The sequence below is a fragment of the Phragmites australis genome, chromosome 24 (assembly GCF_958298935.1).
Source record: "Phragmites australis chromosome 24, lpPhrAust1.1, whole genome shotgun sequence".
Taxonomy (NCBI): domain Eukaryota; kingdom Viridiplantae; phylum Streptophyta; class Magnoliopsida; order Poales; family Poaceae; genus Phragmites; species Phragmites australis.
The window spans coordinates 543,939-557,070 of NC_084944.1; the positions used below are offsets into that span (position 1 = coordinate 543,939).

General features: G+C 43.2%; 2 protein-coding genes and 1 non-coding gene across 3 annotated transcripts; 2 read left to right on the plus strand and 1 right to left on the minus strand.

Moving 5' to 3' along the window:
* The first annotated feature begins 2,372 nt into the window (after nucleotides 1-2,372).
* Nucleotides 2,373-4,805, plus strand: LOC133907928 (mitochondrial carnitine/acylcarnitine carrier-like protein). The gene is made up of 3 exons (XM_062350053.1): nucleotides 2,373-2,534; nucleotides 3,292-3,683; nucleotides 4,141-4,805. Exons 2-3 carry the CDS (start codon nucleotides 3,292-3,294, stop codon nucleotides 4,673-4,675), a joined length of 927 nt encoding a protein of 308 aa, XP_062206037.1. The 5' UTR covers nucleotides 2,373-2,534; the 3' UTR covers nucleotides 4,676-4,805.
* A 499-nt stretch (nucleotides 4,806-5,304) lies between these two features.
* TRNAM-CAU (transfer RNA methionine (anticodon CAU)) lies at nucleotides 5,305-5,393 on the plus strand. Its single transcript is given in 2 exon segments — nucleotides 5,305-5,342; nucleotides 5,358-5,393. It is a non-coding gene; the product is annotated as a tRNA-Met (tRNA).
* A 2,504-nt stretch (nucleotides 5,394-7,897) lies between these two features.
* LOC133908094 (abscisic acid receptor PYL10-like) lies at nucleotides 7,898-8,976 on the minus strand. Its single transcript, XM_062350220.1, has one exon. The coding sequence runs from the start codon at nucleotides 8,836-8,838 to the stop codon at nucleotides 8,197-8,199; it is 642 nt and encodes a 213-aa protein (XP_062206204.1). The 5' UTR covers nucleotides 8,839-8,976; the 3' UTR covers nucleotides 7,898-8,196.
* Nucleotides 8,977-13,132: the final 4,156 nt, after the last annotated feature.

Here is a 13,132-nt window from a genome sequence, read left to right on the forward strand (position 1 = left end):
GACTCCACCCCTGCCGATCCCTTTCGTAACCTAGAATCCAGACCTGCGCGCAGCTCACAGTCGGGGTCCCTCGACGCGCTGAGGAAGATCATCGCGGCTGATGGGGTGAAGGGCCTGTACAAGGGGTTCGGACCTGCCATGGCGCTCAGCGTTCCCGCCAATGCCGCGACGTTCGTGGCCTACGAGATAACAAGGGCGGCTCTAGGTTGATTGGAGATTTCATTGCCATTGCCATTTCTTCTGGCATGGCGATGGAACTGCACGTTGGAGAGCAGTTGAGAATGCAGCAATGGTCAGCATTTTTTAGAATATTTTTGCTGCAAATATGCAGCAACCTGTGCTTGAAAACTTTGGAGTTTGGAAGCAATGGCAAGATTGTTTATTGATAACCTGATTATGTGTGGAGTTATGGTGTTTTTGTTTAGAGGGATATTTTTTATGGGAGAAGAACATCTAGTTTTGTGAAGTGTTTGGTTAGAGTGCGAGTTAGATGGTATGTTCATTTAAGAGAAATATTCTCTTTAGATGCTAGATGAAATCATCATGTGAAATTGGCCGTACGAAGCTATCTATATTCTAGATGAGCTTTATCTCTATTAATATGATATATTCTGGTTAGTTAGAGTAAATATATTTTTTAGCATATTTTAAATGAGATTATCTCCTAAACCATTTATCGGATTTGTGATCCAATTGTATCATTGTATTTATTGCAATTAATCAACAAAACAAGATCTCACATGATTATATTTTAATAAAAAACTAAATATATGACAAGTGGGTCTTGTAAAATGTTAGCTAACCTCATCCAAGTTCTTCCATCCAACCAAATAAAAAAATTAGATCACCCTATCCTTGCTACCAAACAAAAAATTGAATTGCTTCATCCAACAAAATATGAATAGATATATTCAATCCAATATTGTCCTTTAACTAAACACACCCTTTGGTGTGTGTTTTTAGGGCCAGTTTGTTTGGAAGATGGCTTTTAGGCTTTTGCTGAAAGCTGTCTTTTAGTTTCTGGCTTTTGTCTGTTGGATTTTACGAGAATTTTTTAGGTTTTCAGCCTACCATAAGCTAAAAAAGTCATTCTAAGTCAGCTTCTTAATTTTTTAGTTCATTTCATCAAAAGTTAGCTTTTCAGAACCTTGTTCATTTCAACTTTTGTCTTCTAAGAAGCAGAAGCCAGAAAAAAGCTAAAACAAGTAGGGCATTAGTTGGTTGAACGAAGTTGAATAGGATGTGATCGTCCTGGATAGATGGGATGATCCTATATGAGGTGGTACAAGTAGATTATTTGGTTAGTTGTATGAGATGGTATAAAAATGTGTTTGATTGGATGTATGAGATTGTACGTGAACATATTTAGTTGTTAAAAGTCATGTATTATATCTATGTATAACTTAACTATTTTACGAAAATAATATATTTTCATATTTATTATTATGAACAAACTATGCTAGTTAGTATTAATCATTACTTATTCTAGTTAATCATAACTTAAATTGTCAATAATTATTATTAAATATCCACAATAATAATTGTAATCAATATTTAACTAAAAATCATTAATAACTACTAATAGTCACTAATCATCATTAACTATAAGTGATTAACAGAGTTGACAGAACCTGTATGGGTTCGTTCGACCAATTTTACCACACAACTCGGTATATCATCTTCTTGGTATATTATAATAACTTGAATCATCTCACCCTAAACAGAATAATACGATTCAACAAAACAAACAGCTGAACCTATTCAAATCCCGCACAACCCCGTGCATGTATGGATTGATTCAACCAACCAAATAGACCCTTAATGAATGATAGGTGATGGAGTAGTGATATTGACAATTTTTTTTCTCAACATTGGGTACAAACTGTAGTATCTGAAAACATGTTTATACATATCACATCCTATACATACACACCCATATACCCTAAAGCAGATATTAGACCTATACATATCCATATACATCTGCTAAAGAGATTCACGGAACCTTCAACATATACTTGTACGCTCCTATTATGTTCACAGATGCTCAAGACTGTTTGAAAAAATTCTATTAACGGAAACAAGGCCCCTTACGATACCGGAAATCGAACCCCCAACCGGTCGCTCCGCCACCGGCGAAACAACCAACGCACGTTCGATAGTGATATAGGCCTTGTCGCAATGGTTGGCCTGGAGTGGATTGGCCATCCGACGGTGATCCGGGAGTGGTGGTGCTCTGATGCTGAGATGGTGCTGCTGGTGGGCTGGTGGCCTTTCCTTTCGATTTGTTTTTGTTAGGTTGCGGCGCTTGGTGGCGAGTGGCCCTCGTCTCCCCACTCTTGGCTTCTTGGCCTCAATTTTCTTTCCTTTTTCCTATTGGCATATGTGCCATGTATTTTAGTAGTCCAAGTTGCCGCTCTGGTTATTGACTTATTGTGGAGGAGCGTGCTGAGTCGTTGGGTGAGGAGGAGGAGGAGGCGGCGGTCGTACCTGGCCTTCATCTCCATTGCAAAAGCTCTGCTCCTTGCCTAACCCAAGTATGAATCCATTTCAGATTTCCTTGTTCTTGTCAGATCAGTGTGTGTATTTTCTGGTTGGGTATGGCCATTATTGGAAGAGCTGTCCGTCTTGCTGCTTAATTTGGGATTTCGGCCATCTGATTGGGCTACGGTTATGCAGATTTATCGGAGGGTAGCATCATCATCCCGACTGATTTTCTTTGCGTAATCTCGTAAATCAATCGTCTGCCCTCGTTCTCCTCAGGCCTACAATTTAATGTCTGATGCGCCTACCACTTGAGGCCCAAAATCTAGAGATGCCGAAAGGGTTCGCTGGGTAGTCAGTCAGTTACAAACTTACAATGCCTGGGCGTACATGAACATGTTCTCCTTGTGTCTTCCCTGCTACTGGGACAAACTTGTCTGCCTACTCGGCCATGGATGCTCCTACAAGGGAGCCTGTTCTGGTGTCAAGCCGTCTAGGTTCGTAAGCTATCTTAGAAACAGATAGGTTCAGCTGTTGGTAGGTTCAGGCAAAAGAAGGCAGAGAAAGAGACAAGTTCATCCTGGTCAGAAAATGCGAAGATGTTATGCTTCTAGGAGCAGTTGTGAATATGCCTTTTTTTTATTCATTTCTTCAGCTGTCTGATGTGTTTACTGAACCTAATTACATGAAACAAATAATGCGGTTAAAATGAAGAATAGTGACGCACTGAAGAAATTACTGAAAGTGAGTAGAAACTGACATTCAGATAGGCAGACAGCATCCAACTGAATTTGCAAGCGTGCATGGCAGATGGGTGACGTGGCCAAGGACCTGACGGCCGGCACGGTGGGCGGCGCGGCGCAGCTGGTAGTGGGCCACCCGTTCGACACAATCAAGGTGAAGCTGCAGAGCCAGCCCACGCCGCCGCCCGGCCAGCCTCCCCGTTACGCCGGCGCCGTCGACGCCGTCAAGCAGACGCTGGGCGCCGAGGGGCCCCGGGGCCTCTACAAGGGCATGGGCGCGCCCCTCGCCACCGTCGCCGCCTTCAACGCCGTGCTCTTCACCGTCAGGGGCCAGATGGAGGCCGTGCTGCGGTCCGAGCCCGGCGTGCCGCTCACCGTCGGCCAGCAGGTCGTCGCCGGCGCCGGCGCTGGGGTCGCCGTCTCGTTCCTGGCGTGCCCCACCGAACTCATCAAGTGCAGGTCAGTTGTAAACTTGTAACACCCTGCTGATCATTTCGTTCTGAACAAAAGTGTTGCGTCAGTTCATTAAGTAGTGTAATCTGAATGCAAGCGTATCTAGTAGTGTTAAGCAAGCAACATGAATAATGTCATATCAATTAAAAAAACTTGCATAGTGTTTTATGGAAATGAGTCAAACATTATGTTTGAAGCATCATCTTCCTACAGCGTGTTGTTGGTCCAGTGATGTAGCTAAAATATTTTGGTCCATCCTTCCATTCAAGCAATGCATCACTTTTCACTGCATTGTTCAGCAGTGCTAGTACTCTGCCGCATTACTGAGATGTGTTCTTGCGATCATGCAGCATTCCCACTCAGTTAATCTGTTGTTTGCCAATTTGCATGCTTGTTTTCTCAGAATGTTTCGGCACTGCAGATGAAGCAGAGCACTGATCCTTGCATGTTCATCTCGTGTCAGGTTGCAAGCCCAGAGCGCCTTAGCGACTGCTGCTCCTGCCCCTGCTGCCGCCGGCGCGGGAGGCGTCGCCGCCCCCGCTTCAGTGAAATACGGTGGCCCGATCGACGTCGCTAGACACGTGCTCAAATCAGAAGGCGGCACGCGCGGCCTCTTCAAGGGCCTCTTCCCGACGCTCGCGCGCGAGGTCCCCGGCAACGCCATCATGTTCGGGGTGTACGAAGCGATCAAGCAGCTGATCGCCGGCGGGCAGGATACGTCGCAGCTCGGCCGTGGCTCCCTGATCGTGGCCGGCGGCCTCGCCGGTGCCTCCTTCTGGGGCTCAGTGTACCCGACCGACGTCGTGAAGAGCGTGCTCCAGGTGGACGACTACAAGAACCCCAAGTACTCGGGCTCCATGGACGCGTTCAGGAAGATCCTCGCCGCCGACGGCGTGAAGGGATTGTACAAGGGGTTCGGCCCCGCCATGGGTCGCAGCGTGCCGGCCAACGCTGCGTGCTTCTTGGCGTACGAGGTGACCAGGTCCGCGCTAGGGTGATCTTGCACCATGTCACTTCGTTCTGATGTTTCTTTCACACTTGTTCTGATTCATGTGATGCAACGATGGCGGCGAACTGTGTAACTCATCTGTAAAAGAAAATTTGTTTATGAAATTTGCATTGCATTCACTTGGAGCTTTGCTGACGCTGGCTCTGGCGCCATGAGACTAATGAAGCTGATAAGGCCTTGCTGATGGGTGCATTTGGCGGCGTTGTGACTTTGCAGTGATCGTGTACAGTGCGTGTCCTAAATTTTAGGCGCTGATGATACTGACCTCACGGTTGCAGTGTCAACTGCTGTTGAAATTCTGATGCTGTTCGGAGACCTTTTTGTGTACGAATCGTGGACATGATAACAATCTTTAACTAAATCTTTGGCTTGGTACATGACCTCGGCGGGGTAGGGATTTCAATTTTATTTTATATTTTTTTTTCATCGGCGAAAAGACCAAATTTTATGAAATTTTGATTATTTTTCATAGTCTGCTATGTGGGTCTCACATAGCAATAAAAGAAAATTTAAAACTAGATATTTCGTTACCTTATAGAATTCCCGAAAATTCGGTGAAATTTAGTAGAGACTCTTTTGATGGATTATGATTAATAAATTGAAACGCAGAGCATTAGCGGGGTGGTGGCGCAGTTGGCTAGCGCGTAGGTCTCATAGCTAAAACGTGAGTGATCCTGAGGTCGAGAGTTCGAGCCTCTCTCACCCCATTTTTTTAATCTTTTGCGTCGCTATTTCGCTTAGGGGAAAACTGCTAAAATGAACACTAGATTGCCATCAGGAATCTTGTTTTCGGCTTGGCAAATTCAACCCCAAACTATGATACGACGAGAACTTTTTGTTGATGTCATTTGATCACTAGTTGTAGCTGGCGGACTGAGATCCTCTGCATTGGAGAAGCCAATGCAGTGATGCTACAGTCCTCTACATTAAGGTGAATGTGCATCGTCCGATCAAAAACGGAGAGCTCAGATCATGCACTACAGTAATTAGTGAACAGTAAATCATGTCGCTATATTAGACCATACCACTGTTACTACAGGAATTGTTACAGTAATAATGATTAATTAATGCAGGCTGCTGTAGCTGTTGACTCATTACACTGTTTACACAGTGATTCCTGTGTTAATCGCAATTAAGGCAGAGTTCTTGAGAAAATTCTGCTCCCGTCGATTCTGCTTCAGACTTGAGTCGTACGTGAGATGATATCCTGACCTGACCTGACCAGCTGAGGCCCAGAAGAGAGGAGTCTTTTCTTGCTTTGATTACTAGGGCAAGTTGAGCAAGTCGATGAGGGGAGGTCAGTGTCCTAATGACAGTGCCATGTGAGAGTGCAATGCAACGGCAGCCACCAGTACTTCTGTTTCTCACCTGTACAAAATGCCTGTCCCCATTCCTCCCTCTGACCTGCGTTATTGTACTGCAATGCCATCGAAGTTACACACTTGTGTTTCACTTAGTGGGACTACCTAGCTAGGAAGAATCAGATAATTTTCTGAGTAGAAGAGAATAGGTTTTCGAATTCAAACTCGAATATAGGTCGTTGGTTTTAATCTGAAGAAGTACATGTAAAGCGAAGTTGGTAGATAAGTTGGTAGATCTTGGCCAAGGAATTTGTAGCATCCATTGTAACTTAGGACAGCAATTGGTTGATGATCACACAGTCACCTTGTTCCTCCAACCATGGCACCCGTTGTCGCGGCAAAGAATGTGGTGGATCGCTTTCAAGCTTCGTTTCGATGAGCCGGGATCTCTCTGCTCGTTTGCAATGAGATTTCGTAGCCAATTGGAGCCCCGGATGCCGGGTTTGTTGTTGCTACAGCGTAGTCCCTCTCAGGGACCACTGGTTTTCAGTTTTCATGAACACATAAGCATGTGACTACTGCCAATTATTCAGGGATATGTATTTTTCATCAGCTTTCAGTTGTGGTTGTTAAAGCAGAAGGAATCTGAGTAAGGTGGCGATGGGGGATGAAAGACGGTCAAAAGGTCATGAAAGAAGAGACACGCTGATTAGGCTTTTGATGATGCCGAATTGCTGAGCGATGAAGCAACGGGATTGGTGAGAGGAGATCCCCACTGACAGGAAGTGGAGCGCCAAAATATACTATTTGTCATTCCAACGTGCCCTGAGCTTTCAATTTTCTCGAGGCGAGAAATTGCTCTCCGAATCTCTTGATTTTTCACTTGTGGCAAGGACCTGTGTGGCGAAATAGAAAGGAAATGCTCATTGGTCTTGTGAGCATTTTACTTGCTTCCCCCTTCCCTGTCTGAATCTTCAGGCACTTTTCGAAGGCATTACAAGATATGGTCTCCAAGGCCCGGCGACGTTCGGAATGCTTGAATTTTACAAAGAAACAATTCAATTTCTGCAAGAATCAGGAAAACAATCATGCCATTCGAACTGGACAGAAAAAATGTCACCCATGGAGTATGAGTACCCCTTTTTGTTCACTAGAATTACAACCCAAGTTAAAAATGGAGGGTACAAGCTGGACATATATTCACCACATTGCAGTGATCAGATAGAAACAAAGAATGCTTGGGAAGTGCAACTAATGGTGATATCTATTCCATGATAACAAAGCAAAGCGTCGCTATAGCATATTTGACGCTTCTTCCAGAACAATGATCGTGGAGGGAGTACACCGTACACGTAGCAGAAAAATATGGCAAGAAGAGACAAAAAAACACCCTGATATTGCTAGTACTGAACAAGCATCTCAAGGCAATCATCAAATATAGTACCAGTACAATTTAAGGAATCGACGACACTTGCTATTCCTAATGTACTGCTACACTGGAGCTACAAGAAATTTACTCAAATAGTAGTACATGCTATAGAATACAATAACTACAAGGCAAACCACTCCAGCTCTAAGTGGAGATACATGCACAAAATACAGTGCCTGGTTACCAGCTGATCTAGATTCTTGACCCAAAAAAATGGACACTGGTGATTTTTGCATTCACAAGAGAATCCAATAAATTATGTTGCAACCGCAACATATAACAATCTATAATCATTATCGCTCAAGAACTACTAAGAGACGAAAGGAACCAAATAATGAACAATATTGATCAGTGATTTAGTGGTGCTACCAATGAGGAGTCCATCCTTCATGCACCAGGAATTCAGGTTCAATCTATGCTTGAATCACATGAAAGATAGCCACATGCAATGCAGTATAATACGATGCAATGCAAGATGAGAAGCAGCAATTCCTAAGGAACCATTCCAATCACATAAAGTTGAAATTAACCGAATTCCGAAAGAAGTAAAGAAAGCCAAGAAGAAAGGAAGGAATCCAGCAAAAGAAGAAGAAGAAGAAAAAGGGGTTTATTACAGGTAGCACCCTTGCAATGACACCTAATTCAAGCTGACCCCTCCTTGTCCAATCCAAGTCCATCCATGATCAGATTCAATTCAGAGCAAACCCTCTCAGAGAAACGAAATTACAGATACACCAAAAACTTGCTGTTGCTTTCTTCCCTTGCCCATTCCGACCGGCGCTATTCCGCCGGCGCCGGCGGAGGAGGCTGGGGGACGGAGTTGGAGGGGGCGGCGGCGGCGTTGGCCTCGGCAAGGGACTTGAGCTTCTGGAGGTTGAGCCTGACGACGGTGTCGGCGAAGAGGCGGGTGTCGTCCTCGGTGTTGCCGTCGGGAACGTCGACGACGTAGGACTCGAGCACGACGGTGCAGATCCCGGGGCCGGCGAGCTCGGACACGGTGGTGACGGAGCGGTAGTTGCGGAGGCGGTGCTCGCCGCCAGTGATGGAGAAGCCGAAGACCCTGCTCGCGTCGTCGAGGAGATCGAGGCGCTCGGTGCTGGTGCTGGCGGGGAGGCCGGAGATGACGCTAACCTCGCGGAGGCGGCCAGGGCGGAGGACGTCGCCGGCTTCGGGGTCCGGGCGGAGCGCGCAGCTGCGGATGAAGTGCTTGTACACCTGCGGGCAGTCAAAGCGGCGCACGATTGCCCAGACGGTGGCTGGCGGTGCGTGGATGCGCTGCGCCAGCAGCGAGGAGCATTGGCCCGCCCCCACGGCGTAGCGGTGGTGCGCGTCCACCGTCGGCTTCAGCTGCTCGTACTCCGCCACCGTCAGCCCCAGCCCCGCCGGCACCTCCCCGTCCGTCCCCGCACCCTGATGCTCCATAGCCGCAGCTAAAGCTTCCGCCTTGGACTCGATTGGACTCGCTGAGGTGATTTGGGAAGGGGAACCAGTGAGCTGGAGCGCGAGTATATTTAATACTAAAGCGACGAGGGTGAGATGGAGATCTTTTTTTCTTTGAGGAAGCGAGATGGGGTTTGGGCTTTCTACCTCTTTGGGGTGATTGATTGGCTGCACGTATCATCTGGCTATGTAAATGTGTATAATTTTAAAGAAAATCGTATTAGATTTTTTATATATTATTTTAGTTTATATGTAAATATATATTTATATTCTCAAGTTCGAACTCCGTAGTCTGACTGGACGAATGTAGACTGTTGTATCCGTTTATACAAAAGAGTTTATTTATCAATGTCATAAAATCACTTTTATATAAGCAACCAATTAGAATCTCAGCTCTTGCATCCGCTTATGTAATATGAGATTCAATCGATCAAACAAAAACTCAGTTCAATCTATCCGAACAAATACAACTAACTAAACATTTTTACATCCGTTCAACCTACTTCCTCCTACATATATTATTCATACGAAGAACAAAACATGCTAGCAAACAATCACACCTTTACTTATTTTGGTCTTAGCCTTGCCTTCATGCCCCTCCTCTCTCTCTCCTCCTCCTCCTCTTACTCTCTCTCCGTCTAAAAAATACTCTCTCTCTCTCTTCCCTTTTTATAGTAGATTGTTTTTGTTATGCGTATTGTTGTTTCTCCTTTTGGACTTTGGAGGCTTCTAATTTTGAGTTGGCTAGGTTTCTTTTGTATTTTGGAATTATTCATAGGGGTCTTTTTGTTAATTTAAATGGCTCTCAAACAAGGGAGATCGTTAAAACGGTAGTCTTTTTAACCGTAATTTGTTAAAGTGGTAGTCTTTTGAGCCGTGACGAATGTCGGTTTTTCGGTGTAAGGTCTCAAAGAAAATTGTTAAGCTTGTCGAATCAATAGAAGTCATGATTATCATTCTGATTTCCTGAGGAAAATTAGCATGTATGTTAAAGTAAGTCTTTTTAGCGGTAGAGGTTGTCATTTATCTAGTGTGTGTCACTCTGAATTGTAAAGGATGCTAAGTTTGTTGAGGTGTGAAGAAAATGGCGCGTTATTTTTCATCGATGAACAATGTGAGCAAGAGAAGGAAATAAGCGAGCTTATTAAATTGGTAGTCTTTTTAACCGTAATTTGTTGAAGTGGTAGTCTTTTGAGCCGTGAGGATTGTCAGCTTTTTGACAAAAAGGTCGTCATGAGTGAGCTGTCAAAGAAAACTTTTTAAGCTTGTTGAGCCATTATTAAATCTGTAGAAATCACGATTATCATTCTGATTTCTGAAAAAAAAAACTAGCAAGTTTGTTAAAGTAATAGTCTTTTTAGCGGTAGAGATTGTCGTTTATCTCGTGTGGGTCATTCTAAATTGTAAAGGATGCTAAACTTGTTGAGGCGTGAAGAAAATGGCGTGCTATTTGCCATCGATGAATAATATGAGCAACAGAGATTTTGTTAAAGCGGTAGTCTTTTAACCATAATTTGTTAAAGCGGTAGTCTTTTGAGTCGTGATGATCATCGTTTTTTCGGCGTAAGGGTCATAGTGAGCTGTCAAAGAAAATTGTTAAGCTTGTCGAATCAGTAGAAGTCACGATTATTATTCTGATTTCCCGAGGAAAACTAAAGTAATAGTCTTTTTAGCGATAGAGATTGTCGTTTATCTAAGTGTGTGTCATTTTGAAGTGTAAAAGGATGCTAAGTTTGTTGAGCTGTGAAGAAAATGGCATGTTATTTTCCATCTATGAACAATGTAAGCAAGAGAGTGAAATAAGCGAGCTTATTAAAGTGGTAGTCTTTTTAACTATAATTTTAAGTGTAGTCTTTTGTGCCATGAGGATTGTATGTTTTTCGTCATAAAGGTCATCATGAGTTGTTAAAGAAAACTTATAAGCTTGTCAAACTGATATTGAATCAGTAGGAGTCACGATTATTATTCTAATTTCCAAAAAAACAAAAACTAGCAAGTATGTTAAAGCAATACTCTTTTTAGCGGTAGAGATTGACGTTTATCTCGTGTGAGTCATTCTATACTGTAAAGCATGATACGTTTGTTGTAAAGGATGATAAGTTTGTTGAGGTCCGAATAAAATGGGGTTTTATTTTCCATCAACTAATAATATGAGAAAGAGAGCGAAATAAGCGAGATTCCTTATTTCAATCATGTCGTAACAACGTCGTTTACTGAGGCGTAAAGAATGGTTTTTTTTTTCAATCGATAAATAATGTGAGCGAAGGAGTGAAATAAGCAAGTTTGTTCAAGCAATGGCATTTTTAGTGTAACAATTATTGCTACGCCGTGTGAGAGAGTTACAGTGAGTTTGCCTGTTAGGGACACCAATGATAGTTTTTTTAATCTGTTTAGTAGTGTTGTTTCTGATTCAAATTTTTCTGATTCAAGTTTTTTTAATCTCTATGATATATGATTTTGTAGTTGAAAGTGATTCTCTAGAATAAATTATGTGAAACAAGTGATTCTATGCGGGAAGTGAATCAGTGAAATGTGCTTTTTTTACTCCATAGTTTCTAGTTTATTTCAAAAAATCACTCACACAGATTCCACTCAGAAAGCTAAAATATATTATTTGATAGAGGTCTCTAATTCTAACCGGAAAACTGTTCTGAAAGTTCTGCCAAACATCCTCTTAGCCATAAGGATGGTTGTCTATCTAGTATGTGACAGAAGTTGTTTTTCTCGTGTTTTATCCCAAACTCGTTATTTATGTGTACGCCAGTGACACCCAATGTCATTTGTGTATGTGCCAAACAAGTACCGGTAAGGTCAATTTCAGCAAATGAGTTATCTAATGCTACAGTACCCTGTAAAGTACGGTAGCACTGAAAATCGGTCTCCAACAGATATCTCATCTGGTCCTACAGTGCCGCACAGTACTGCTACAGTGCATGCAACCTGTAGCAGCACTGTTTATAATAGCTGGCCGTGAGTCCAGGAAAACACTGTAGCAGTATTGTTCATAAGGTTGGCAGCGGGACCGGAGTAAGAAAATAGATAGTTATTAGAGATAAAAAAATAAAAGATGCTGTAATAGTGATAAGAAATATTGTAATAGTATTTTTAAGAATGAAAATTTAAGATAGCTGCTGGAGATGATTTGAATGTGCATACACACATATTAAAATGATGTGCGTATAACTAGTGGGTATGATAAGTCACGCATGCAAACAACAGACTCTCAGCGTGTGGCACGTACACAGATGAGTCTTTGAAATTTGTAATTTGATTTGGTGCCTTTTAGCAAGATTTGCCGAGAGTTTTATCTAATCTGGACTTGGAATTGGAGAGATTAAAGTAACTGAATCGGGTTAGCATATGTGAGAAGGTGGGTGGGGCCTGACGATAATTTCCAAAGACGAGCAAGAAGGACCGCTGGGTTCTCCAATCAGCGTGCCGCAAATTTGGACGCCCGGCCTCTCTCGCGTTCCTTCAAATCATAATTTCGTCACACTTTGCAGCCAACTTGCCAACACGATGCTTATGCTTACATTCATTTTTCCGCAAGAATCAGATAACCATTTTTTGCAAGAATCAGAAGAAGAAAATCATGTGGTTCAAACGGGGCCAGAAAAATGTAACCTATGGAGTATGAGTGCTCCTTTTCTGTTCACCAGAATTACAATCCAATGGCCTGCCAGTAACTCCATGACTGACCATGCAGAGCTGAAGCAAAGTAGTACAAAATGTGTGCATGATGAACATAAACATTCACCACATCACAGTGACCTGATACAAACAAAAACTGCAAGTAATGGTGACACCTATCCCATGAAAAACAAAGCGGACGACTTTTTCAAAGAGACTGACATGGCCCGCCGTGAGTAGCAAGACAGTTGCGATTTGGACGCCCAAAAGCATGCATGTCTCGCACTCAAATGGTATTTTCGTCACACTTTTCAGCCAACTTGGCAACATGACGCTTACTTAATTAGTACGTATATTTCTTGCACGACGTACTAGTGCACTCAGCTCAGGGAGTAATATCGAAAGCGAAATGGAGTTTCTTTTGTAGATAGAGAAAACGAGCTTGAGAAACAGTTGAGTATCTTCTTCTTCCTCGGTTCATCCACGTCCGGTCCGGAGAGAGACTGACACACCACCTACTAAAGGAAGAGTCGAGGTGCATGCATGTCCAGTACCACTAGTTTAATTTGCTGCTGCGCATTACTATTAATCCGCGTAATCATCGCCATATTTTAGCTAGAGTTGGTACGAATGACGAAGGAATCTT

Excerpts from the sequence above, each read along its gene's own strand:
- LOC133907928 (XM_062350053.1), top strand. The coding sequence starts at position 3,292 with ATGGGTGACGTGGCCAAGGACCTGACGGCCGGCACGGTGGGCGGCGCG. Across the intron at positions 3,684-4,140 it reads ACCGAACTCATCAAGTGCAG|GTTGCAAGCCCAGAGCGCCT; the intron begins GTCAGTTGTAAA and ends ATCTCGTGTCAG.
- LOC133908094 (XM_062350220.1), bottom strand. The coding sequence starts at position 8,838 with ATGGAGCATCAGGGTGCGGGGACGGACGGGGAGGTGCCGGCGGGGCTG.